We start from the raw sequence: 26,690 nt of genomic DNA, 5'->3' as shown, positions 1-26,690 counted from the left end.
GCAGGGCAACTGACTCAGTGGATAGATGGCTGACCTAGGAGATGCAATTTACAGTGTGGTCTTTCTGACCTTGATCTTCTAATTGCATAAGACTTCTTTCCTGGACCACAAATTGTGTGATTCTAACTGAACTTTTCTTTTTGCGTGTACCTCATATTACAGATGTGTAATGTAAGTATGTGTAATGAAAACTAAACTTTAGTAATAATTCCAGTACAAGTTGCCAATTACATCTCCGCTTTATTAATCTGATTTTAGCTGGACCCTACACATATTATTGTTTTGTCAATAACATCTCGTGTTTGAGATCTCCCAGTCTTATGTTTGAGATGTTCTGTTGCTGGTACTTTGCCTGCTCTTGTTTTGGTTTGGTTTGCTGACATGCAAAGAGCATATTTTTTAATGTATTGAAGAAGGTTGTATTTCTACGTTGACATCTCTTCTAGATAACCACCCACAACCTACATTCCTCCAGCGATGATGAGGAGAATGACCTAAAGGAGTTCAGCTTCCCACAGGAGGCCTCCCTACAACAGGTGGGCATAGCACTAATCTTTTCAAAATTTCTTCTTTTGAGTGTGCTGCATTTGCTAAACAGAATTTCTTCTCGTTGGCAGGCTTTTATGGACTACCAGATGCAACAGATGACATCCACCTTCATTGACCACTTTGGCTTCAATGATGAAGAGTTCGGTGAGCAAGAGGAGAGTGTCAAGTTAGTATTTTTTTCCAGTTTACGTTCCCAAGCTCATTTATTGGGTTAGTGCTTTTTTTGTTTGTGCAAGTCCATAACCCTCTCTGCCTATTTCAAGATGGAAAGCTTTTGACTGCAACATAAGGGGTTCAAAGATGAACCTGTTTATGGACAGTGAAGTGTGAGCAAGGTGTGTGCTTGTAGAAAAGGACACCTGATGTTGCCCTTTTAGTATAAATAAGTCTCGACAGGCTTGGTGTTGCCAGAACGTTTAATCTGATTCATTCTCCACAGTTGTTGATACATACTGTTTACTTTGTATTGGCATTTTATAATCTGGTTAAATAAAAATGAATTGGTTGGTGACCAGAGGGTACTAATTATCCAATAACTACAGAGATTGTTGCACAAGAGTTTTTGTAGTTTGTTTACCTACAGAGAGTAATGGCCATATAAAAGGAGTCATGACATACCACTTAATAGACTTAACCTCTTACACAACCAACATCTAGTTGGTGTCAATGTGCATTCTTAGTGGTTGTGGGTAGGGCCGCCTTTCTTAGTATTTTGAGTAATTTGTAGACCTGCATACATGGGATGCAATCACCAAAACTTTAATGAAAGAGCAGCGATTTCAAGTGTAATGAAATATCACGATAACAGAAGTTAGAGAATTTTTGTGTTGAACATGAGGATATCATACATTTTTTCATTGTTGAAGTTGCTTTTATTCCAGTTCTCGACCTCTGTTCTTGATGTTTGAAAGCTATTACGTGTTTCACCCCTCGCACAGTGCGCAGTTGTTTTTATTACAAATACTATGGGCTCATGCAAAAATAATTGCAGTGGCAAATATACATTTCCAGAATATTGGGGGGAGCGGTGGGGGCGGTATTTTCCTTTTCCGGGGGGCAGGGGGGTATTTCGGGGGGGATATTTTCCTTTTCCAGTTTATAAGGGTGGGGGTGTTGCGGTTTGTCTAGGCATCAATTCTTAGGTAAATTAATCATTAGAGGCTAATTCTGCAGTCTGGGTGTGTGGCCTGGGGTTCTGCATCAGGAGGGCTATCGTTGTGAATTGACCAAGCTATGGGTTATTACTAATGCATGTTAAGCGTCATGAAGTGGGACAATTTATATAAAGGATTGTGTTGTCAAAATACCTTATGTGCAAAAATACTTTGTGAGCAGTATTGTTGGCTCCATATCGATATTGAGAATTTAGCAAAAAAGCAATGTTCTATAGACGATGGGAAAGCACTGGCATGAAATAGAATTATGTGATCTAACAAACTTCTAGCCGCAGATTCATTACCCTAGAATATTCCCCAGGCGTCAGAATGATCGACAATCCTGAGCAGTACCTCTGAGTGCCGGTAGGTTTCGCCGGTAGATGGTACCTGTGAGGAAATGGGGTGTAGTATATGTTTTGCGACCTTGCAGTGTAGTGCATCTACCAACTCCTTTAGGCCCAGTAGGTTTTTTCTGTAAAACCCTTGGCTCACCCCTCGGTAGCTGTGGCACTGAGCAACAAGGCTTGGATAGAAAAACAAGTGTAAAGCATTTAAACAGCACAAAAGCAATTGAAGAAATCGAGACAACACTCAAGAAATCCAACACCAATTTATAAAAATAGACTGTATTTTGATAAGAATTTAGATACTACAACAAACATTTTTTGCCAGAAAGGTTCCAGAGATATAGATTTTACAAGCGATAATAAATCAAAACAATTTCACTCAACTGCATACAAGCCTTGGCAAAGTAAACAAATTGAGTGATTAGAAACTTTTCCAAGGAAAACTTGGGTAGGTGTCAATGTGGTCGGTTAGACTAATTTGGTGCAACCAACTCCAGCAGGGCGCTAGCAAGGTACTCAAGAACAGTTACCGTCACGGGTTAAGCAGTCCTTCAGCAGTTCCAGGCTCTTTATCTGCATTGTAGTGGATTCCTATGGAATGGCCCTGATGTGAGGGCTGAAAGTTGCTGAAGATGCTGTAAGGATGCTGTGGTTTTGACACGGTCGACAGGAGTCTTCTTTCAGAGATTTCTCGGTCCACGATGATGGTGAGGGGATCCTGGTTACAGGTTCGACGCCCCATGAAGTCCTCGCTAATATAGCTGAAGTACAGTCGCCATTCGGCTACCAGTCGCCTGTTGTCCTAGACTGGATCCACTCTTTCCTCGCAGGCCGAATTCAAAGATTCAGACTCCCGCCCTTCCTCTCCGAACCCAAAGAGATCAGATGCGGAGTGCCCCAAGGATCCTCACTCAGGCCCACACTCTTCAACATCTACATGGCCCCGCTCGCAACCATCATCCGAAAACACAAACTCCGTATAGTACGCCAAAGACATCCAGCTTATCTTCTTCCTCACCAAAGAATCCGAGATCACCATGTTCGACATCACCCACAGCTTCCAGGAACAAATTGAGGACGTCCCTTCCTGGATGAGCAGCAGCTGCCTGAAGCTTGACTCTGAGAAGACAGAAATTACCGTCCTAGGATCCATCCCTTCTGCGTGTGATGACACCTGGTGGCCACGCACCATCGGCAACCCTCATACACCCACAGACCATCCCCCAACCTATGTATCTTACTAGACTCCTCCCTCACCATGAACCGACAGATCAACGCTGTATCTGCCACGTGCTTCAACACCCTCCGCCTACTCTGCAAGACCTTCAAGTGCATCCCCCGAATCCAGGAAGACCATTACCCATGCACTCATAACCAGCAGCCTGGACTACAGGAGCGCCCTCTATGCCGGATGTAACCAATCTCTACTCCCAGACCGTCCAGAGCGCCGCAGCCAGACTCATCCTCAGCAGCCCACAACAGGACCACAGCACCCAGCATCTACGATCTCCACTGGCTCCCCGTCGTAAAGAGTGACTTTAAAGCTGCTCACTCATGCCCACAAATCCCTCCACAACACTGGACCTCATTACCGCTACAAAGGAGAATCTCTTTCCACACCCCAAGAGAAACCTCCGCTCTGCCGACCTCACCATGGCCCAAATCCCCACCCATCCGGAGAACCAGAACGGGAGGAAGAGCCTTCTCCTACATTGCAGCCAAGACGTGGCACAAACTTCCCCCCTCAACATCAGACGAATCCCCACACAGCAAGCATTCAGGAAGAGCCTCAAGACCTGGCTTTTCGGATGACGCAGAGCTGCCTCATATCCCCCTCCCCCAAATCCCAATACAGTCCAGCAAGGAAACTCTGTCAAGTGACAGTGAGGATTCGTCATCTGCCACCTCATCTAGAAGGTCAGTGAAAAGGGGTAGGGCTTCCCCTTCACTATCCTCAGAACGTCCAGTTATGGCCTCAAAAAAGACCCCCCGTGATCCTGAGAGTCGGAGTCCTAGCAAATCTTCTCACCATGATGCAAAGGTGAGGGAAGAACTATCTACAGCTACAGCAGTGGTGGAGTCTTCTAAAGCTTTTAAAAAGCCCTCTTCTCTAACATCTGAGAAGTCAGAGAAAGATTCCAGGTCGTCGACGATGCTGCAGAAGACTCCCTCGACGAAGACTTCTAAATCCCAGGTGAAAAAAGGCCAGGTTTTCTCAAGCTCCTCCTCCTGCTTCCTCTTTCTCTGCAGGACAGGCTGTACCTGCACCATCAGCTTCTGCAGTGGTTTCTCCGGGAGAACCATCCCAGGTAGTATCACAGCCGCAGATACCTGGCCAAGGTATACCTCCAGTGGTCCAGGATGTACAAGATGATTCCTCTGACGATGATCCGGATGATGGCAACAGGTCTAACTAAGGTTTAGAGTGGGACAATTGTGTGATCCCGGACCCAGCATCACCTACTCCGGACCCAGTGGACTCTCACCCGGCGGACATTGGGGGATTTCACAAACTGATAGAGAGAGCCTCCAGTAGATTCAAACTTCCGATGCCTTCTGTTCAAACAGAGTGCTTCCTCTATGATTTTAAGGAGCCCTACAGAAAAGTAATCCGGTCCATTCCCATTGTCAGCCATGTCTGGGACGAGGGTTTAAAGGCCATGAAGAACCCGGCTATGGTGATTCCAGTTTTGCCACGCCTGGAAAAGAAGTACAAGGCCCCTGAGGATAGTCCGGCGTCTTTGGTCAGCCGAAACCGGAATCGGTAATATCACAGGCGTCGCCGAGGAAGTCACGTAATCCTTCTGCACCCCTGACAACTCCTAATAAGGAGGGCAGGCGCCTTGATAATGCGGGGAAGAGATTTTCCTCTATGGCAAGTCTTCTGGTACGAGCAGCTAATGCGTTGGCGAACATTGGCAGATATGATCGCCAAATGTGGTGTGATCTATCACCATACTTGGACCAACTTCCCCAGGAGTCCAAGGTGGGGGCCAAGACGATCCTGTGATAGACTGTGCCATGGATATTGCCACTACGCTTTCTGTTCGCTGGCAGGCGCAGCTGTTCGTCACCAAGGATGGCTCAGGGCAACAAGGTTACGGCAGGGGTCCAAAACAAGATCCTGGACCTTCCATTTGATGGTGAGGCATTGTTTGCCAAGCATATCGACGATGCCCTCCAGGACATCAAAAAAGATACAGAGACGGCTAGATCTCTTGGTACTCTTCAGTATCGGAAGGTTTTCCTTACGGGGGGCCAGAGGAAAGAGTACTACTTCTTACAGGGGTTCGTGTCAACAACAACGATACTCTTCTTATGGTTCAACGCCTCAATCGTATCGGCCATCTTACCAGCAGAAACAAGGCCAGACCTCGTCTTTCTCTGGTCCAATGCTAGAGGAAAGCAGACTCGCCAGGGACGTGACACTTCCAAGAGGCAAGAGCGGCGTTCTGGCTCTGCCTGCTGTACCCACCTCCCCATCAACATCTGTGGGAGGCAGGGTGTCTCAATACCTCCACAACTGGAAACGGATAACATCAGACCGTTGGGTGCTCAACATCATTCTAGAGGGCCATCCACTGGAGTTTATTCAGATGCCACCGTCAAAGCCCCCTGCCACCATGCCTTCAAAACATCTGCGTCTCTTGAGGCTCGAAGTTCATCATTTGCTCCTCAAGGGAGCTGTAGAGCTTGTTACCTTTTCTCAAAAAGGGGAAGGTTTCTATTCCAGGTTTTTCCTGGTCATGAAGACGCGGGATAAATGGCGCCCCATTTTAGATCTCAGGGAGCTAAACACCTATCTCATTTCTCAATCCTTTCGGATGGTCTCTCTCCAGGATATCTTACGTCTCCTCAATCCGGGGGATTTCATGGCCACTCTCGTTCTCGAAGATTCGTATTTTCACATACCCATTCATCCAGCCCACAGGAGGTTTCTTCGATTCGCAGTAGTCAAGAGCCACTTCCAATTTAAAGTTTTACCCTTCGGACTTCGCTCTACCCCGACGATCTTTACCAAGGTGCTGGCACCGGTGGCAGCTTTCCTAAGGAAACAGCATTTCCAGGTCTTCCCATACCTGGACGACTGGTTACTGAAGGCCCAGTCCAGGGGGGGAGCAGAGGAAACGGTCAAGGCATGTACAACCCTGTTCAGCAATCTGGGCCTCACTCTCAACAGGGAGAAGTCTTCTTTCTCCTCTTCCAGGAAAGCACGGTTCCCGGGGGCTATCCTGGACACGACTCTCAGCAAGGCTTCTCCATCATTCAAAGGGAAAGAAAAACGGAGGTCCATGGCTCATTTGTTGAGAAAAAGAATTATCTTTCAGTACTGCAGATTGCGGATGCGATCTCTTCAGGAGCAACTAGACATGCAATGGCAGCAAGTTCACGGCTCATTTGACGATAAGGTGGTGATTACTGCGGCAATGAGAAAGGCAGCCTTGTGGTGGACAAAGGAAGAGATTTTATCCCAAGGTCTATCCTTCGTAAGCAATCCAGCTCCTCAGGTTGTAAAGACAGATGCCTCCCTGGAAGGCTGGGGTGCGGTGCTTCAGGACTTGCATGTACGCGGGCATTGGTTGCCCCAGCACCGCCTTTTTCACATCAACCTCCTGCAGCTCAGAGCGATCCATCTGGCGCTGCAAGCATTTCTTCCATGATTGCAGGGTTCAGCTGTTCTCGTCCGCACGGACAACACCACGGCCATGCACTACATAAACAAGGAAGGGGGTACCAGATCTCTTACGTTGTCGCAGGAGGCCCAAAAAATTTGGGAATGGCGATCCTACACGGAATTTCGCTACAAGCAGAACACCTACCAGGAGTGCTAAACGAAAAGGCGGACAGGCTCAGCAGGCTTTAGTCAGTCAGCCACGAATGGGAACTAAATCGGACAGTCTTGGAGGAGATTTTCCATCTGTGGGGCAAACCCTCAATAGATCTGTTTGCCACCCTGGTGAACAGAAAATGCCAGTTTTACGCAAGCAGACTACAACATTGAGGATTGCTGGGGAATGCGCTTTCGATAGCCTGGTCAAGAGCATTTGTATACCCCTTCCCCCCATTCCATTGATTCCAAGACTGCTGAAGAAGATTAAGACGGAACCGTGCAGGATGATCCTAATAGCTCCAGCTTGGCCGAGGCAGTTTTGGTTCACGGAGCTTCACCTCCTTTTTCTGGCCCCTCCACGTCCTTTGCGGGTGATCCCGAATCTTCTCACGATGTCCCAGGGTCAGATCTGGCATCCGGATCCTCGTTCTTTGCACCTGAGCAGCGAGAGTTCCTAAACCTTCATCTCTCGGATGAAATTAGAGCTGTTCTCTCTCAGGCTAGAGCTCCTTCCACTAACAAGACTTACCGTTTGAAATGGAAACTATTTTGTATCTGGTGCCAGAAGAAAGGTGTTGACCCTTTCTCATCTCATCAGGTTCTTCCTTATCTCCTGTCCTTGGCTAAGGCAGCATTGCCTCATTCATCCATAAAGGTTCACTTAGCAGCAGTTTCTCGCTACAGGCGCACTGCATCTGGACCTTCTCTCTGGTCATCCAGAATTGTCAAACAATATCTCAAGGGTCTGTTTCGAGATTTTCCTCCGGTGAGGCCCCTGCCTCCCACATGGCATTTGAACTTGGTTCTCACGCAGCTGATGAAACATCCCTTTGAACCGATTCATCGAGCAGATATGAAATTACTCTCGTATAAACTGGCACTCCTTCTTGCTCTCACTTCTGCAAGACGTATTGGAGAATTGTAAGCTCTCACAATACAGGAACCATTTCACCAATTCAAAAGAAATACAGGAATTCTAAGGAATAATCCAAAGTTCATACCGAAAGTGCCATCAGAATTTCATTTAAACGAACCAGTGATTCTCAAGGCTTTCTTTCCTCAACCTTCCATGCCATGCTGGATGTGCAGCGGTGCTTGAAATTTTATCTGGACCGCACTAAAGGATTTCGAAAATCTTCTCAATTATTCATCGCATTTAGTGCTCCCCCGCAAAGGCATACCCCTGTCTATGCAAGGTATTGCTAGATGATTCTCCAGTGCAATACAGTTCTGTCACTTTACAGTGGGCAAGCCTCTAGAAGACAGAGTTAGAGCACACTCAACAAGGTCCATGGCTTCCTCTACGGCTCTCTTTGCGGGAGTTCAGATTAAAGACATTTGCAGAGCTGCAACTTGGAGCAGCACGCAGACCTTCACCAGACATTACTGCCTGGAAACCTCGGCACAAGAAGACACGGCTGTAGGCCAGGCAGTCCTGAGGAACCTCTTCCATTGAGTGGTGAGCTTTCCTTTCTTCCCTCCTTCCTTTTCTTACTGTTACTTGCACATTTTGCTATGTGTTCTTTATGTGATTGCACTGTTGATTCAGGTTGTAAAAAAAAAAAAAAAAAAAGAGGTAATGGAGGAAGAGATGATAAAGAGGGAGCAAAATGTGCTCTCTGACTGCTAGCTACTCTGATACAAGCTAGCCAAGGGTTCCTCAAGGGAGTCCGGATAACCATAGGGATCGTCAAATCCCTTCCAGTCATAATCCTCACAGGCTCCAGCAGAAAAGGAGGGCACTTCCTCCTATCATGAAGGTCTATATCTGATTGGCACCAGGGTCAATGCAGTTCCAGCTTGGTGAATAAATTATGATGGGGTAGGTAGCGCACAGAATGGCTCCGCAGGACCAGCCCCCTGTAATATTCCCCTCCAGGCACCATAAATGAGGAGCTGATCTGCACAGTGAGGAAACAGGCTTTTAGCAGGTTTACCTCCTACATTTTGCCCCCATTGTAGTGCTGGTGTATTGGCTCTGAAATGCCCTGAGCCCTGTTAAACAGGACTCAGTGCATGTGCTATGACCCTTAAAATGTTGCATGTTTAAATGGCCTGTCCCCAGTTGGCAAAGCATAACTTGCTTGTAAGTTCCTAGTATATGGTACCCAGGGCCTGTGAGTTAGTGTGTCCCCCAGGGACTGCAGCACTTGATGTGCCCCTCCCTGAGTGGAACAAGAACTGCAGAATGGAAAGACAGTTTAAAACTGCTAACTCAACTTTGCCATTTAAAGTGATGGAAAAGGCCAAACATCCCATTTTAATGTACATCTAGTCGCCCCTATGGCAGCAGTAACTACCCACCACATGCTACCCTGAAGGCATTTTCTCAAGATAAAATAGGGCAACACAGGTACCCTGAACTCCGCTCTCAACCGACTTGGAAGAAGGACTGAAGATGGGCTGTCCTGCTGCAACGATGGACAAGCAAAGACTGCACCAACAAAGACTGCACCTGCTGCACATGGTGGCTCGCAAAGAGAGGAACTGTGCATGCCATGTCCTGCTCAAGGGGAAGCTGTCAGCAGTGCACAGTCAAGCTAAGAGAACTCAACGGGACAGCTAAATTGCCTCCTGTTGGTAGCACAGGGACACAACAGCCGAAGAATCCGGATGGAGTAAGTTGGTAGCCCAAAGTCTTAAAGCCACTAAAACCACCACATGCAGCACGAAGACGAAAAACAGATGCACAGATTTGCATCAGAGTTTGCAGGGCCTGGAGCTGCTATCGGAGAGTTGCTGGGACCCCCAGAAGGGGAGTTATCGAGCCAGAAGAAAACAAGTTACTTACCTGTAACTTTGGTTTTCCAGTATTGGTAACTTACATGGACTCCCATAGCTTGTATCATTCCCCGTCGTCGGAATGGGAGTCTCGGTAACAAAATAACATAGCAGTAGGTACAAAAGAGAAAGAAAAAGGCATAGGCCTCATGCCCTTTTGTAAAATATCCACCTCTTTTTGCAAAAGACACCAAAGCAAAGCAACAGCCAATCAGATTAGCCTCACCCCATAGAACCCTCCTGAGAGAACCTCAGATTTTCATAGCCGTTGTGTAACAGTAGAACCAAACTTGCTGAGGGCTGAGCTTTCCCAGGGGAGGAGGGGGGGCGCATGGGAATCTATGAAAGTTACCAATACTGGAGAACCAAAGTTACAAGTAAGTAACTTGTTTTCTTACTCCAGTATTGGAACTTTCATGGATTCCCGAGGATATCTGGTATGAAGAGCTGGCTAATGCCAGTAGCCTGGAAACCTTACCAGTCATTGGCCTCTTCTCTCCTTTCAGCGAAACTATGGAAAAAGGGGCTTCCTTTGCCATGGCGATGCAGAGCGTGGCTGAGGTCTTTGGCCTAACACTGCCCTTGGTGGAGGTCAAGACTAATGTTTTGACAGAGGTGTTATCCCTGGGAATCCCTAACAGAACCTGTACTTTCCATTCATGAAGCCCTCCTTGGTGACCTGCTTGAGGTCTGGGCAAAGCACTGCACAGGGAGGCATTTGCACAGGACCATCGCCTGGCACCACAGCTTTGCTCACTCAGCTCCCCACCCCAGGGAGTCTGGCCGTCCTGGTCTCCATGTCCAAAGTTAATCCTGGCATGTTCCCTACCACACCACCAGATACTGAATCCAAGAGCCTGGACACCTTTGGGAAGAGGATTTTTTATTCCACCAGCCTTCGACTGGGGTCATTGAACACTGTGTCGTTTGGGTCGGTATTTCCATATTGCATGGGACTGGGTCACACAAGTGCTGGCCATGGTCTCGAAGAAGCCCCGAGCCTTCCTGACCCAAGCACTTGCTGATGGCAGGGAAGCAGCATATTTCCCATTCCTCTGTGGACTGGAAATTACCTACTCACTAGGCAGAACAATTGCTTCCTCAACGCCGCTCCAGTGCCACACTTCTCCCTGGCTCCTTATTGATATGCCTGTTTGGCGATAAGGCTGATTGAGCGTTTCAGTGCTTTAAAGACAGCAGGGCCTCCACCAGATCATTGGGACTCTCCATGGCCCCATGAAAACCACACTCCGCCTTTCGGCTATGGTCTGGGTTACCAGCTGCGTCCTTTTCCACCCAGCAACCACGGCCACCAGACTACCCAGTCTGTTCGGGACTATGGACACGGCTCCTATAAACTACGTGGGGCTTAAAGCCAAAAGTCTGCCACCTCCAGCAGCTACAGCCTCCAAACACCTTAAATATGCCCTCATGCCATCACGGGCAACCGTGGAGGCAGGATCTGGCAACACCTGCCACCTGGTAAGACATAATTTCAGACAAGGGGGTGCTCCAAATGTTTAGGTGAGTCTTCTATTCCTGGAAGGCCTGCCACCTATGCCACTATCCTCAGATTGGCTGACAGAGGAACACCTCTCACTGCTACTTCAGGAAGTGCAGGCTCTTTTGGTCAAAGGAACCATTGAGAGGGTGCCAACATTAGTAGTAGGTCATGGTTGGTGATCCTGGGACATTCTGATGCCAAAGAAGGACGGAGGCCTCGGTCCCATTCTAGAAGAAAGAAAAGTTCAAAATGCTCACTCTAGCTTAGGTCCTGTCTGGGTAAGACCCTTGCATTTTGATGGTAGCATCAGACCTGCGGTGCGCCTATTTTCTTATTCCGGTCCTGGGGACCCATCGGCGTTACCTGCGATTCATGGTGGGCCACGAGCATTTTATTCTAACCAGCGCCCTATGGTGTTTATGAGAGTGATGACAGCGGCTGCAGCCCATCAGCGGAGGTCAGGGGTTTCATTCTTCTTAACCTACATTGATGACTGGCTATTGAAAGCAGGCTCACTTTCAGCAGTCGTCCCCCACCTCCAGACTACGGCCGACTTCCTGGATTTGCTTGGGTTCACTATCATTGTGCCAAAGTCACTCCCTTTCATCAGAACCATTCTGGACACTGTGCAGTTCTTTGCCTATCCTCCAGAGCGGTAAGTCCAGGGCATTCAGGCTGTGATTCCGATGTTTCAGCCTCTATCCTGGAATTTTTGCTTTTGGCCCTGAGCCAGCTGGTCCTCATGGCCTCCTGCATCCGCTGGCATATGTCGGCTCTGCAGTGGAACGTGAAGTCCCAGTGGACACTGCATCAGGGGAATTTCTTCGACCTGGTCCATATATTGGAGGCAAATGCAAAACACCTCCAGTGGTGGCTGACAGACCGCAATTGGGTTGATAGCAGACCCCTTCCTCTTCCCTACCCAGTGCCAAATGTGGCAACAGATTTGTCACTTCTGAGTTAGGGCAGCCACCTGGGAGAGGTGAAGAGTAAAGGACTCTGGCAGAGTCTCTGCTCCACAGAAACCTGATGAAATTGAAAGCGATTCACTTGCCGTTAAAAGCATTCCTTCCTTTCATCAATGGTAAGTTGGTTTAGGTGTCCTCAGGCAACACCACCTCCATGTGATACTGCAACAACCAGAGTGGGGTGGGGTCTTGGAGCCTGTGCCAGGAGGCACTACTCCTCAGACCTTGGCTGGAATGTCAGAGAAGCGTGGCTCAATGGTTAGAGCGGCAGTCCCTGATGCAGAGGTCTGGCCCGGGACCAGGGTTCAATTCCCCCCTCGGCGGCTCTTGGACTCAATTTCCCTGGACCTGATAATTCTCGCCTCGGTGCCTAGTCTAATCATGGGTCCCACTCTGTGACTCTGGGCAATAGCTTGCTTAATCTCCACAACGGCCCCAGCAGCGCTTGGATGCCTGGCTTCACCTTGGGGGTACCCAGGAGTGGACATTTCACTGGAAAGCCAGGATGGGTTCCACAGCGGTATGAATACAGCGCTACGAGACCTCTGGGTAGAAGTGCGCTATATAAATACAAACACACGTCAGGACATTTTCCTGGTCATACTACACCTTGCGGGATCCTTAACACCAGACGGCTGGACAATTCCCAAGAGGAATAGGGTTGAGACTAATTTGCTTATGGCTGTGTAGGAAGGTAGATCCCTGACTATGGTTGCCCCCAACTTTTTGCCTGGTGTTTTGCTGGTTTTCTGACTTAGTTGACCTGGGACCCTGCTATTCAGGGCCCCAGGCCTACTGCTCTCTCTGTAAAATGGATTCCATGTACCTTAGGTACATATCTAATTGGATACTGAGTCACCTTATCAGTCCCTGTACAGTGTACCTTAGTTACCCAGGGCATAGGTGTACCCAGGGCCTACCAGGGGCTGCAGCATGTATTATGCCACCCCTGGCTGGCCATCCAAATCTGACCCAACTGGCTGCACGACAGCTGGGGCAAGGTGGTGTAATCACCCTTTGCTTTAGATATAGTATACCTATATCTAAACCTAAATGGACACACAGATCTCCTATCAGTCACTCCTATGGCAGGCCTTGACAATCCTGAAGGCAGAGTGCTTGGAATCGTGTGAGATAGTGCTCTGGCATGAGCTGAGCCTGTCTGCGGCTTTCGGGATCCATCCCTTAGCCGTTTCCATGATATCGCATACCATATACTCTTAAGTGCATTATAATCCTCGCGGTTATATGCCAACTCTGGTATCGCTTTATCAAAACATGTCGAGTAAGGTGTCATACGAATTGGAATACTAACCCCTCGCCAATTCTGGCGACGGGGTTAGCATTCCACCCTTCTAGAGGGACACGACATGTATGTAACCTATAACCCCGGTTAAAGTTCGACAGAGCCTTAGCTCCACAAAATGGATGCTGCCACCGAGACACAAGTCTGCCCTCCTGCTGCTGGGAGTCCTCCCAGAGCAGGAGGCAAGGACAAAGGGTTTCCTGCCAGGGGCGGTGCCAGCACCGTCCCAGACAGGATTTTGTGTATTCTAGGTAGGCAGGGCTTTAGAGGAAGGTGACTGCAAGTGGCACCCCGGTGCTCACTGTGCATAGGCCGGCTTGAACCAGTTCCAGGGACACTCCAGACCCTGAGCTGGGGAAAAGCCCGCCAAAGGAGAGGGGTGTAACCACCCCCCTCCTAGTCCCACCCATAGGGCAGGACTTAGTCGCGTGCCAGCCCCCTTTTGCAGGATAAAGGTAGGAACTGGCCCCCTTCCAAAGCAGATCAATCTTTGAATCCTGAACCGACCTTCTACCCGAAGAACTCAAGACTCTACTCAAGATTTTCTCCCTTGTGACTAAGGAGTAGTCACCCTGCAGCAGCAGGCACCAACCAAGCTTCGCGGTTTGTTGCCAGTCTCTCCTTCGGATCAAGACTGCTTCAGCACGACGAGAACCGGCTTCCCTGGCACCTCTGACCTCAACCTACATCATCAGCCCAGCTGTGATCCGTGGGTGTGACGAGACCTCGAGGGACCGGCCATCTTCTGAACTGCACGACGCTTGTCCAGCACGACCACCGAGTGACCCTCGACCGAGTGCTTTGGGGTAAGAGAAGCCCCGACCCTGAGCAGCTCCAGCACCGAAGTTCAGCCCCCTTGCATCCACGAGATCTGCGTGGGGCCCTTCTGCTCTTGGCTGCTCACCGCGTTGTCCAGGTCGCTTGCCCGTTGGCTAGTGGCCCCTTCCCGACGCTCCACGACAACAAACACTGCTGGTCTGGTTGCTCCAGACTGGCCCTTGCTTCCCTTCTTCAGAGAAGCACCCTGGACCCTCCTGGTCCACTTAAGACGCCATTTTAGGTCCACCGCGTGGGCCTTGCATTTGCCAAGACTTGTTGCCCCAACCCTGGGTCCAGCGACGTCGACAGCAAGAACCTTCGTGGGACAGCTCGCACCTCCATCCTGGTCGCCGACAACGCCTCCTGGTCCGAGAGACTGCAGAGCCCAGCAGCGCCCACTCACCTGACTGCGGTGACTTCGCCCGGTGCCATCCTGGTGCCCACTTAATCACTGGCTAGTGATTCAGAACTTGGTCCCCTCTGCTTTCAGGTTTTCTTCTTCCCTGATCCAGGCTTGGATTTCTTCGAACTTTTCTTCACTGGCCGCCTGCCAGCAACTTCTTCTTCAGGCTCCTGGTCCGTCAACGTGGGTTTCCGACGCAACTTGAACCCTATGCAGCCGCAGCCCCTGGGCTAGGTAAATCCAGCACTCCGGTGCCCCAGCATAGTCCAACACTCCAAGTGTTCGGATCCACTCCCGTTTTCGTCCCAGCTAGTCGGGTTCGCCCGAGAACAGTAACTTTGTGAATTCTAGCTTCCATAGACTTTTTCCCGCCTTACGCGTGAGAGTTCCCACTCTGCACGTGGCTTCCCTAGGCCTCCTGCTCCTAACCTGAGTGTTCAGTAGTGTAGGCCTAGCATTTCTAAAGCCTCTGAGAATCGTTACTTACCTGCTAGTAATTCGCATTCCACTTTTGTAGTATATAGTTTTTCGTGCCCCTAGGGCATTTGTGTAAATTGTGCGACTTGAAGTATTTTTATAAGAGTTTTGTTGTGTGCTTAGCTCCCTGTCTCATAAAGAGCCAGGGTAGTCTTGTTATAAATAAATACACTGTTTATTTTCATAACAACTTGTGTGGTGTCCTTTCACTTGGTGTTCAAGGGGTAATGTGATGGTAAAACAGCTGGCTTAACACGCCCTCTAGAGTCTTAGCCTTAGACTGCTCGTATCCATGCTACTAGGATAGCTGGTCTATAAGGTTGACTTACAACCAATCATCAATAAGGGTTGTTTGGACTGATATATAGTGATCACTAGAATAGTGAACACTGCACATCAGGCCAACTTCTCACAGGCTGGGTTTAAACTGGGGTGGCGAGGTGAGCTAAAGAACGATGATGGATTCAACTCAGATCTGTGACTGGGGTTGAGTGTCTGAAAAGTATCAGCGCTCTGTCCATCATCTCCTTGTGTTTGGTTTGTACGCCAGACTGAGCTCAGCCAGCATTGCCTCCTGTTTCATGAATGGTGCTTACATCTGGATGTTGTGCAAGGTCTCTTCTGGGACTAGAGCGAACCTTGATTGGATCTGTTCTCCTCCATCGAATGTGCAAAGCCAGCACTTCTGCGCCTTGGCGTTTGCAAAACTGCTCTCGCTCGGAGACTCATTTAGTCTCAACAGGTGCTCAGGACATCTGTACGCCTTTCCACTAATGCCACTTCTAACCCGAGAACTGAAGATCAGGACAGAGCAGGTCTAAGTCATCCTAATGGAGTCTGGTATTCTGAACACCTGTGCATGAGCATCCGTCCTCCGATCAGGCTGCCCCTTCTGGAGGATCTCCTGTTGCAGCAACAGGGGAGGGTTAAGCACTCAAACGTGCACCCACTTCTCTTCATATGTTTGAATTGAACGGCAGCTTTTGGGAATTTTCGATTTCCCTCCCATAGTCTGTGAGGTCATCTTAGCAGCTAGGCATCCATCAATAAATTTCCGTATACTCCTGCCACTAGTACAATTTTTTGCCTTGGTTTTACAGATAAACTTGTTGATCTCCTTTCTGCCCCTTGTCTGAAGTGTTGCTGTTTTTAGTGTACTTAGAGTGGCAAGGCCTTATTCTGGTCTCAGTTAAGGAGTACCTGTTACCCATCTCAGCTTTTGTCTGGTTGCCGTCTCATCCTTCCCTTTTTAAGTCACCTGTTGTGACTGACACTTTTTAGATCTCGGACGTGTGCTGGCAGCAAGGCAAGCGTGTGTGTGTTTTAAACCATTTTAAGGCTTTTAAGTGTTTTTACCTATTTAAAGAAAAACAGCTACACCTATCTCGCTCTGCTCCTAACTTGTGTTCACTTACCTGTCTTCCGATCTCGCCACAAACCACACTGCTCCCAGGTCCACCATGGATTTTCCTGCTTGTGTGGAGGGAGTACCCGGCAACAGACTCACTGTTTTTTCTCACTTCCGGGCAGGAGACAGGAGGGGCGGGGCTTCTTCTCTCCTACTCAACACACATGCCAGACTCTACACGCAGTGGATGCGCCGGCGGTACGCCAAAGGCAAGCCTGTCTGCACCCGTCCGCGGACGACCGGGGCCAGCGGCCACAACCCCTGCCCGTTCCCTGACCTATCTTAGGTCGTATAGCCCACACATCTTCCACAACCTAAGAGGATCGACTTATCACTGCTTCCCACACTCCTGGAATGGTGCATATGAACATTCCACTGTCCACAATGTGGATTTAACTTCCAACCAGCTACTAAAACTAGGAGTCCCCCTGCTAACCTCTCCACTTTAAAAATATTCCTGCTTAACTGCACATCACTCCCCAAACATGCCACAGAAATATCTGTTACTGGAGGAATTTAAACCAGACGTTCCTAACAGAAACCTGGCTCAATAATGAGTCTGAGTCAGTCCTCACTCAAACTCTCCCTCACGGCTACCTCATACAACGATAAGACTGCAAGAAGGGCAGAGGGGGTGGCCTAATGATTGTTTTTAAAGACCATTATAACAGTCGCATTTCCCCAGATCAAGTATCAGACTGTGAAAGTCTTTCCTTCTCCATTGATTTCTCCCCCACTATCATCTTCTCTGGGCTACTAATATACCGCCCACCTGGGGCCCTGGGTCAATTCCGCAACACCCTCACGCTAACCATAGCGAATCTGGCATGCTCGCCATGTAATTTCACAGTATTGGGGGATCTTAACATCCACATAGACGACTCCTCTGATCACACTACTAATGAGTTGATCATACGCCTCTTTGCACTTCAGCTAAAGCAGAAATTATTTGAACCCACCCACAAAAAAGGCCACTTACTGGACCCCGTCTTAAGCAACGGCACTGAGCTTGCAACAGGAGCACCGCTCCCGCTCCCCTGGTCCGAACACTTCCTAATCCTCCTGTCATGGGATATTCCGGACCCCACCCTCCCACCCAACTCTATTTCCTGCCGAGAACGTAATTGGTCCAAGCTCCCCAACGAACAATGGCTCTCAGCCCTCAGTCACCAGACCTGACAGGGACCCTAACCCTATCTCAGTCAGCGGGAAATGTAATTACTGGATCAAGAGCTCCCTAGATGACGTGCTCCCCATGAGGCACACTCACAAGAAGTGCAGAACTAATACGTCCCGTGCTACTCCCCTAAGCTACGGGAACTCAAAAACTGCAAAAGGCTACAGAGCAAATGGAGACCAAACTATGCAATCACTTGCAAATCCGAACATAGGGAGCCAATAAAAACCTGTAAAGGCGAATTAAAAGCCGCCCAAGCAGCCTTCTACGAGGAAAAAATTAACGCAGCTTCCAACTCTAATAAGGAAATCTTATCGGATTGCCAAAACCCCCTCGAAGCTGCCCCAAAACCCACCAAATCTGGTGGATTCCCAGTCCCGCTGCAACAACCTGGCAGAGTTTTTCCTCCAGAAAATACACAAAATACATACCTTTTCCCCTATCCAGTCTGGACTAACTCAGGCCCCCACCACTAACTTAGAACACAGAGCGTGAGCTACATTGGAGGTCATACCCCCACTGGATCTCGTATCCTTGGACCCCATCATACACCATGTGAAATTGGGCTCCCCCTCAGATCCTACGCCCACTCGAGGCCTGTCATCAGTCATTGTAAACATCTTACTAACAGTCCTTGATCTGCTTAGTGCCTCCACCTAATCTGGAGTAGCCCCCCCCCCCACATCCCCCACTCCCCCGCGTGGAAATGTGCCATGGCTCTCCTAAAAAAGCCAACCTGGACGAAGACAACCTCAGCAACTACCGCCCTATCTCCCTCCTTCCCTGGCTGAGTAGAATTTTAGAAAAACACATCAACTCAGTGCTGGTAGAGTTTCTAGAAACTAACAATCCACTCCATTTCTCTGAAACCAGCTTCCGCCCCCAACATGGGACAGAAACCGCTCTCCTTGCAGTAACAGAGGAGTCTAGGAGGATCTTGGATCAAGGGGGTTCTATGGCAATTATTCTTCTCAACCTAAGTGCCGCATTTGATACTGTAAACCACGATACGCTGATCCATAGACTTGGGAACCTAGGAGTGACAAGTCGTGCCATCTCCTGGATACAATCCTTCCTAGGTGACCGATTTTTCCAGGTCTTTGAAGGTGATGTTGTCTCCAAACGTATGCCCCTCAGCTGTGGTGTGCCTTAGGATTCCTCCCTGAGCCCCACGCTGTTTAATAACTATATGAGTCCCCTGGCAGAGATTGTCCGTCCATTTGGCATCAAAATAATTACCTACACTGACGACACTCGGCTCTTGATGGCTCTAAACAACCACGAGAAGTCACCAAACAACCTGGGAAGTTGCTTAGAGGTGGTAGCCAAATGGATGGAACTCTCTTGCCTAAAACTCAATGGGGACAAACCGAGCTCATGCTTCTCGGTAACTCCTCTTCATTTAACTCTGAGCTACTTTGGCCAAACTGCCTTGGCCCTGCCCCAGTTCCCAAAGACCAGATCAAAAGCCTTGGCATCTGGCTGGGCCATGCCCTTATTTTTAACTTCCAAGCAGCAAAACTTTCGGCCACCTGCTACGGCCTACTGAGGATGCTACGTAAAATACTTCCCCTTCTCACATTTCAGGCAAGAAAAATCATGGTCCATGGCCTTATCCTATCCCGCCTGGATTACGGAAATACCCTTTATCTAGGAGCCCCTAAATCCACCACTCACAAGCTCCAGATAATTAAAAAACTGTGCAGCCCGCACGCTCCTCCAGACCACTCACCGACAATCAGCAACCCCTGCATTAGGAAGCCTTCATTGGCTGCCGGTTAGGGAGAGAATTAAATTCAAAGCCAATGTGAGAAGTTGGCCTGAGATATGATGCTCACTAGTTCTAGTGATCACCTTGTATCAGTCCAAACAACCCTTATGGTGATTGGTTGTAAGTCAACCTTATAGACCAGCTATCCTAATGGTAGCATGGACAAAGCAGTCTTAGGCTAAACTCTTTTGGCATGTGAAGCCAGCTGTTTTACCACAATATAACCCCTTGAATACCAGATGAAAGGACACCACACAGGTTGTTATGAAAATAAACAGTATATTTATTAATAACAAACACCTCTGAACTCTTTATGAGGTCAGAGGGCTAAGCACATGACAATCTCTTAAGAAAAATACGACAAGTTGCACAAAATTACAATGGTGCCCTAGGGGCACGGCAAACCATATACTAAGTAAATGGAATGTGAGAGTCAATGGAAGAAATGGAGCTGTCCAGAGGCTGCAGGACCGCTGGGACTACGCTATCCTAACTTTGGGTAAGTAATAGGAGGCCCACGGGACGTGGGTGCAGAGTGTGAACTCGCACGCGGGATGCGTAACAACGTCTATGGACAGTACAGTTCAAGTTAAAGGTAAGTACGGACAATCCTGACTAGTTAGGACTAAAACGACTGTGGAACTGGACACTAGGAGAGTCAAGCTACCCTTGAGCACCGAAATGCTCTCGTTACCTCACCCACGGGCTGCGGGTGCATAGGTGCGAAGTCGTGTCGGGTTCTCGCGTTGAAGTCAATGGAGCCTGAAAGAAAAGATGCTGCAGGCGACCAGGAGGAAGATGTCCGGTGCGATCCAAGGGTGGATCGGTGAAGAAGAAGACCTGAAAGCAGAGGGGACAATGTTCCCAGTCACTAGCCAGTGACTAGAGTGGAACCAGGAAGAAACCAGATGTCGTCGTCGCGATCAGGTGACGAGTGGACGCTTGACTCTGCAGCCACGTGGACCAGGAGGTGTCTTCGACGACCAGGATGGAGGCACGAGCTGTCCCACGCAGGCTCTCGCTGTCGGCGGTGTTGGATCCGGAATCGGCGTCAGCAGGCCTTGGCAAAGGCAACCCACGTGGTGAGTGGAGAAAGCGTCTGGTGCGGACTAGGAGAGTCCGGGGTGCCCCTCTTTTGGAAGGGAGCAAGGGCCAGTCTGGAGCAACCAGACCAGCAGCAAAGATTTCAAGGCTCGTCGTCTAGGAGGCCACTAGCCAGCCGGCAAGTGACCAGACAACGCGTCGAGCAGCAAACAAGCAGAAGGGCCCCACGCAGATCTCGTGGATGCTGGAGGGCTGATCTTCGGTGCAGGGGCTGCTCGGGGCTGGGGCTTCTCAGTCCCCAAAGCACTTGGTCGAGTTTACCTCGGGAGTCGTGCTGGAAGCGAAGTGCAGGTTCGTTCAAGATGGCCGGTCCCACGTGTCTCGTCGCACCCACGGATCTCAGCTGTGCTGCAGATGTAGGTTGAGGTCGGAAAGGTCTGGGAATCCGGGTCTCGTCGGGCTCTGAAGTCTGGATCCTGGAAGGAAGACGACAAAGGGAAGCCGCTGGACGCTTGATGGTGCCTGCAGATGCAGGGTGGACACTCCTTGCCCACAAGGGAGATTCTTCAGTCTTCTGTGGAGCAGAACGTCGAAGTCCAGAGTTTCTTCTTACAAAGTTGTTCAGGATAATCTGTTTTGGAATGGGACCAGCTCCTACCTTTATCCTGCTAAAGGGGGCTGCACTACTGACTAGGTCCCTCCCCTGGGTGGGACCAGGAAGGGGGGTGGTTACACCCCCTATCCTTTGTCCGGCTTCGCGCCAGAACTGGGGCAGGGGTGCCCCAGCAACTGGTTTGAGCCGGTGTATGCACAGGGCACCTTGTGTGCCCCAGGCATGTCTCATTCCTTTCAGGCCGGTCCTACCCAATACACAAAATCCTGTCTGGGGTGGTGCTAGCACCTCCCAAGGCAGGAAACCCTTTATATGGTATAGCGTTATCATGGAACAGCTATTAGGACTTGGTTCCGCAAGCTGCAGACGGGCTCAGCTCATGCCAGAGCACCACCTCACATAATCCCAAGCACTCTGCCTTCAGGATTGATAAGGCCTGCCATAGGAGTGACTGATAGGAATATATGTGTCCATTTTAGGGTTAGATATAGGTATACTATATCTATAGCAAAGGGTGATTACACCACCTTGCCCCAGCTGTCTTGCAGCCAGTTGTGTCAGTTGTAGGTGGCCAGCCAGGGGTGGCATAATACATGCTTCAGCCCCTGGTAGGCCCTGGGTACACCTATGCCCTGGATACCTAAGGTACACTGTACAGGGACTGATAAGGTGGCCCAGTACCAATTAGATCTGTACCTAGGGTACATGGAGTCTATTTTACAGAGAGAGCAGGAAGCCTGGGGTCCTGAATAGCAGGATCCCAGGCCAACTAAGTCAAAAACCAGCAAAACACTAGGCAAAAAGTTGGGGGTAACCATAGTCAGATATCCACCTTCCTACAGCCAAGTGCATTGCTCATAAGGCCTTCTGGAGGAATGGCCCAGCGGTCAGCAGATCCATGATAACTCCCTACCAACCTAGTAGACACCTGCGAACAGCATCCTCCTCCCTCGCCCTACTCCCCAGAATAAAGAAAGCGATATGCGGTGGATGCCCCTTCTCCTATAACGCCGGCAAGCTATGGAACACCCTCCCCGCACGCATGCTGTCTGAGCCTAATCTCCTACCCTTCCGCAAACTATTAAAGACTCTGCTTTTTAACAACTGCTTCTAAACCACTGAGCTCTTCTCTTCTTTCTGCGTTCGTCCACAGCGCTGGGATGCCTTAGGGTACCCATCACGCTTTATAACTGTTTCTTTATTTCATATCATTTCATTTTAGGTCTCGGAGACGACCTTTAGAAATTGGTCAGCTCTTTTCAAGCACTCGTGCTTTTACCAGCATCCACCTTGTGGGAACGAGCAGGGGCGCGCGTGCCAATTGAAAACAGAAGCCCCGTGCGCCGCTGCTCGCTCCCGCAAGGTGGATGCCGGCACAATCGCGAGTGCTTGAAGAGAGCTATTTGCATTTGCCTATTTATATTTCAATGCTTTTTTTTTTTTTGAAGCACCAGATCCGTAATTAAAAAATAAAATATTTGTTTACACAAATAGCTTTCCGTTAGTTAGTAGTTTAACCGTTAAATTCAAAACCTGCATCTGTAGGCTCCCAAAGCAATCCTCACTTTAGACTACGCAGCGTCCTCCTGAAATCAAGTATCCAGGTACATCAGTTAGCCCCATAATCTAACGTGTACATAATTCTTTGGGCGCCTCAGGTAACGCATTCTTTCAGGAATCTAGACTAAGGGTTTAGCAGTAAGAATGTAATTATCAGTTAATGGCTTTAAAGCGCACATAACTACGCCTGAATGCAATATAGGTGGGGTCCAAAACAATGACGTTGCTCTTTTTTGGGGCCTATACCGGAAGAGCTCCCATTAAGATGGTTACATTTTAAGGAGTTCGCGCAAATAGCTAAAATAAAGCAAGAGAAAGTATTCTGCAGGCACTTAAAAATGATGTTACAAAAAAAACACTTAGAAATCAGCATATGCCCCCAAGCATGCACAGGGCGAACAGAAGAAAATAAACAGCCTGGTTGAATCTTACACTGAGCACACCTTTGATGCCCATGTTCTGATCTAGACCAATGGGATTATGTCTCATCCTGTCGCCCAGTGGTTTTACTCACCTCTGCGGGTAACAACTGTCAGGAAGAGATAATGGTCGCTATCCAATCAGTGATCTACTGAGAGCTGGTCGTATAACTTGTTTTCCTTCAATGAAGGCGCCCGACCAGCCTCTGAAACACAAAATTTGCATTATTAATTAAAAGTGCTTAATTAGCACATCACAGTGCCCACAGAGTAGCACTGATCCCATGGAGCCCTGGCACGCGTTGATTTCATTCTAGGCACCTAGGCCCTAGGAGAAGCCTGCACCAAAGAATTTGCAGGTGGAAGTATTAATCAAGACCTCAATTAAGGGCATTGAGTGGGCGTGGTACATACACACCAGCATTTTGGAGCAGGTAGGATGGAAATTTGGAGAAAGAAAATCGGGTGAACTTTAAACCCATTTAGGTTTTATTGGGGTGGTGACATTTTAACGGGGAGAAAGGCAAAATATATATATATATTTTTTTTTACTTTTTGTAACTATCATGAGGATTCCGCCTAAATCGGGTATTCAAGTATATTGTTATTTTATGTTGGAAGGTGTGATCTGCTTCTTGTCAATAGTAATTGAACAGACAAAAAAGGACACACAACATTAGTTTCTGCATATTGATCAACAGTTGACACTTTTTCCAAAGAAAAATACCGGGCTATACTGTTCACGTTTTACAATTCCACTAAGGCCCGTCTCTGGTTCTTAAATAAGACTTCTACGAATTGATCTGTATTCGTTTTCAACATGCTCTTTCTGTCTGTTTACTTTATCAGTCAGAGATCCTTATGGCGGCTGTAAAATGTAAAATGTGTTCTTGCCTTTACTGTTTATAGTACCGGTAAGTATTAAAAAGTAGAAAAAATTCCAGCTTTAAGTGATTTTTCCCTAATTTCTCTACTGGCAAGTACCGGCCTGGTGACCACCCTAGCAACAGAATGCTTGAGCTGTTATCTTCACAAAATCAATTAATTTAGCCTATCAGACTATTCAAATGATCAGATACTGCGAAATCATGTTCACTGACAACATTCCGGTGATGCACGTGTCAAGCAGTATGCATGTATGTCCTCGGTTTCTGATACTAACCTCCCACACCACAAACCCATTAAATACTCCAATGCATGCAATACCTTGGACAAGATATATTTCATTAAATGTCCGGTCCTGCGTAGAAAGAAACCCAACAGAAATTCAAGACTGCCAGGCAGTTATAATTCTTCAGGACTGCCAGGCAGTTATGAGTGAGGTAGGGGACAAAATAAGAAGCACATTAAGAAAGGACCGGCCAATATTCTAATGGAAGTGGGTTAACATCCTTGGCAGCACTATTTTAGAAGGAAAAATTCGTGATGAATGAAGAGTCCTCTGCTCGGCAAGAAAATACAGATTATTTCACAGAGTACATTTATCACTGAGTAGCATTTGGGTGGAAGCATGGAACACATTAGGTTGGTTAGGAGATGATCGGGTGATAGGCATAGGGTGTTCGTAGTCACCACTCTTCTGAGGTAATGTTTGTTACCAGTAGGATACTATAGAAGAGGTCTTTGGACTATTGCCACCAAGAGAAGCCATCAGAAAGGCATCCCCTATCTGTCAAATGAATTGCACCAGTGGGAGTAGAAAAACAAGCATTGACATAGCCAATAGGTCTCGCCTTTGGGACCTTATAAGTGTTTAGTTATCCAGCACAATATCCTTGGTGCAACAACATCAACTGTTGCATGGCTACACACTTATAAGGTTCCAAAGGCGAGACCTATTGGCTATGCCAATGCTTGTTTATAAGGGTCTCTAGCATATTTTCCTTCCTAAACCCTTCATCCTGCACCAATGGGACCCGAATTTGGTTTGAGCTTTTTTGGATGATGTATACCATTTGAACCATGGACAGCTGCCCTTTAGGACTCCTGACAATCAAAACTGTCTTCTTGGTTGACATTACTTTGGTCAGGAGAGTTAGTGAGCTACAGGTGCTTTATGCTCAACCTCCCTAAATTGACTTACTCCTAGACAAAATGGTCCTTCGCACCTCTGCCAAATGTGGTCTCACCCCTCCATGTCGGCAAAGCATCACGCTGCAAACCTTCTTTGCTGTGCCTCACTCTTCCAAGGAAGAGCAGAGATTCAACCGTGTGCACCCAAAAAGAGCGTTGTTCTACATTGATCGCACCAAAGAATACCGGTTAGACAATGAACTATTTATTGGATTTGCTGTAGCGGAAAAAGGTAAATCATTACTGAAACTGACCAACTCCGAATGGGTTTTACTCTGCATTAAGATCTGCTACGCACTGGCCATAATGCACCCCCGGGGTTTGCGGGAACATTCTACCAGAGCCAGCAGAGTTCCAGTCCTGAATATATGTCAGACTTCTACGTTTGCATCCCTGCACACGTTTACCAAACACTACTGCCTTGACAATCACGTCTGGTGTGATGGACACGTAGCCCGTTTGGTTCTCCTGGACTTACTGGCCTGAGACAGTTTGCAGACATACCACCGGGGTAAATTGCTATTCTAAGGTAAGAAATCTGCGGCTGGAATTCTCTATCAGAAGAACCAGTTACTTACTTTCGATGACGTCTGGTCAGATTGAGAATCTTCTCTAGCCATAGATTTCTTACCGATCCTCCCCATTTTCAGAACCTGTCTGCCTACCTAGAAAGTTCGCAGGCTCTTAGTTTTGGCGCAGAGGGCCAAATAGCATACTGGCATGGCTCAGTCCTTCTGGCACGAAATTAGTCACATAAAAACTGATGTCAGCTCACTGGGGTGGCCCCTGTATAGGTACCGCACACGTCACATCTTGCGTGGATGACCCTGCTGACGCTGAGCTGATCAGCACCACCTAGCGACGTGCAGAGGTACTGCTCTGATTTTTTGCAGATCCGGTCTGATGCCAGGGGACTATCCTACGGTAAGGAATCTTCGGCTAGATGGTCTCTACCAGTTAAGGCTTACCAAAGGTGAGTAACTCTTTTGTTATGACCGAAGTCCATGTCAAAGAATAAGAAGAGAAGGTAGATGGCATCTTTAAAAGTAAAGAGTTTCCTCAAGTTACTGGGTGGTGCTAATTGTTCGTAAAGAGAGATATAAAAGATGCATATCCAGTTAAAACCTTTCCTCACCCACTGCAACAAAGTTAGATGAGTAATGTCCCAGAGACTGGTCTTGATTGCAATGTTGTGCCTATGTTTGTGGGTACTGTCTTGGATAGATGGTTGCTATTAAGCGGTTCGAAAGGGTAGGCAGCATGTGCCAGGTGCTGCAAGAACACATTGCAGCATGTGGTCAGGCAGTCCTCATTCAGAAAGAGCCTTTGACTCAAGCTAAATCAGAGCTATCTGTGATGGGCATCTTCTCTGAAATTTTGAGAGTCATGTATTTGGAGGGTAGTTGGAAATGCTCTGCTGGCTTAGTAGCGGCCGTCACGGGAAGGTTACGAAACCACAAAGGAGACAGAAATGTGGCAGGTG

At 48.3% G+C, this 26,690-nt stretch overlaps 1 protein-coding gene across 11 annotated transcripts in view; it reads left to right on the top strand.

Moving 5' to 3' along the window:
• Nucleotides 1–26,690, top strand: part of PPP6R1 (protein phosphatase 6 regulatory subunit 1) — a 1,126,148-nt gene that overhangs the window by 627,146 nt on the left and 472,312 nt on the right. For all 11 annotated transcript variants that reach the window (XM_078655037.1, XM_078655034.1, XM_078655036.1 and 8 more), the window contains exons 14-15: nucleotides 447–536; nucleotides 618–715. In XM_078655037.1, the coding sequence (XP_078511163.1) occupies nucleotides 447–536; nucleotides 618–715 (188 nt within the window). The remainder of the gene's footprint in view (nucleotides 1–446; nucleotides 537–617; nucleotides 716–26,690) is intronic.

Source organism: Lissotriton helveticus, chromosome 7, assembly GCF_964261635.1.
Source record: "Lissotriton helveticus chromosome 7, aLisHel1.1, whole genome shotgun sequence".
NCBI classification, from domain to species: domain Eukaryota; kingdom Metazoa; phylum Chordata; class Amphibia; order Caudata; family Salamandridae; genus Lissotriton; species Lissotriton helveticus.
Note: the sequence above shows the minus strand (reverse complement) of the source record. Positions and strands in the feature narration are given on the sequence as shown.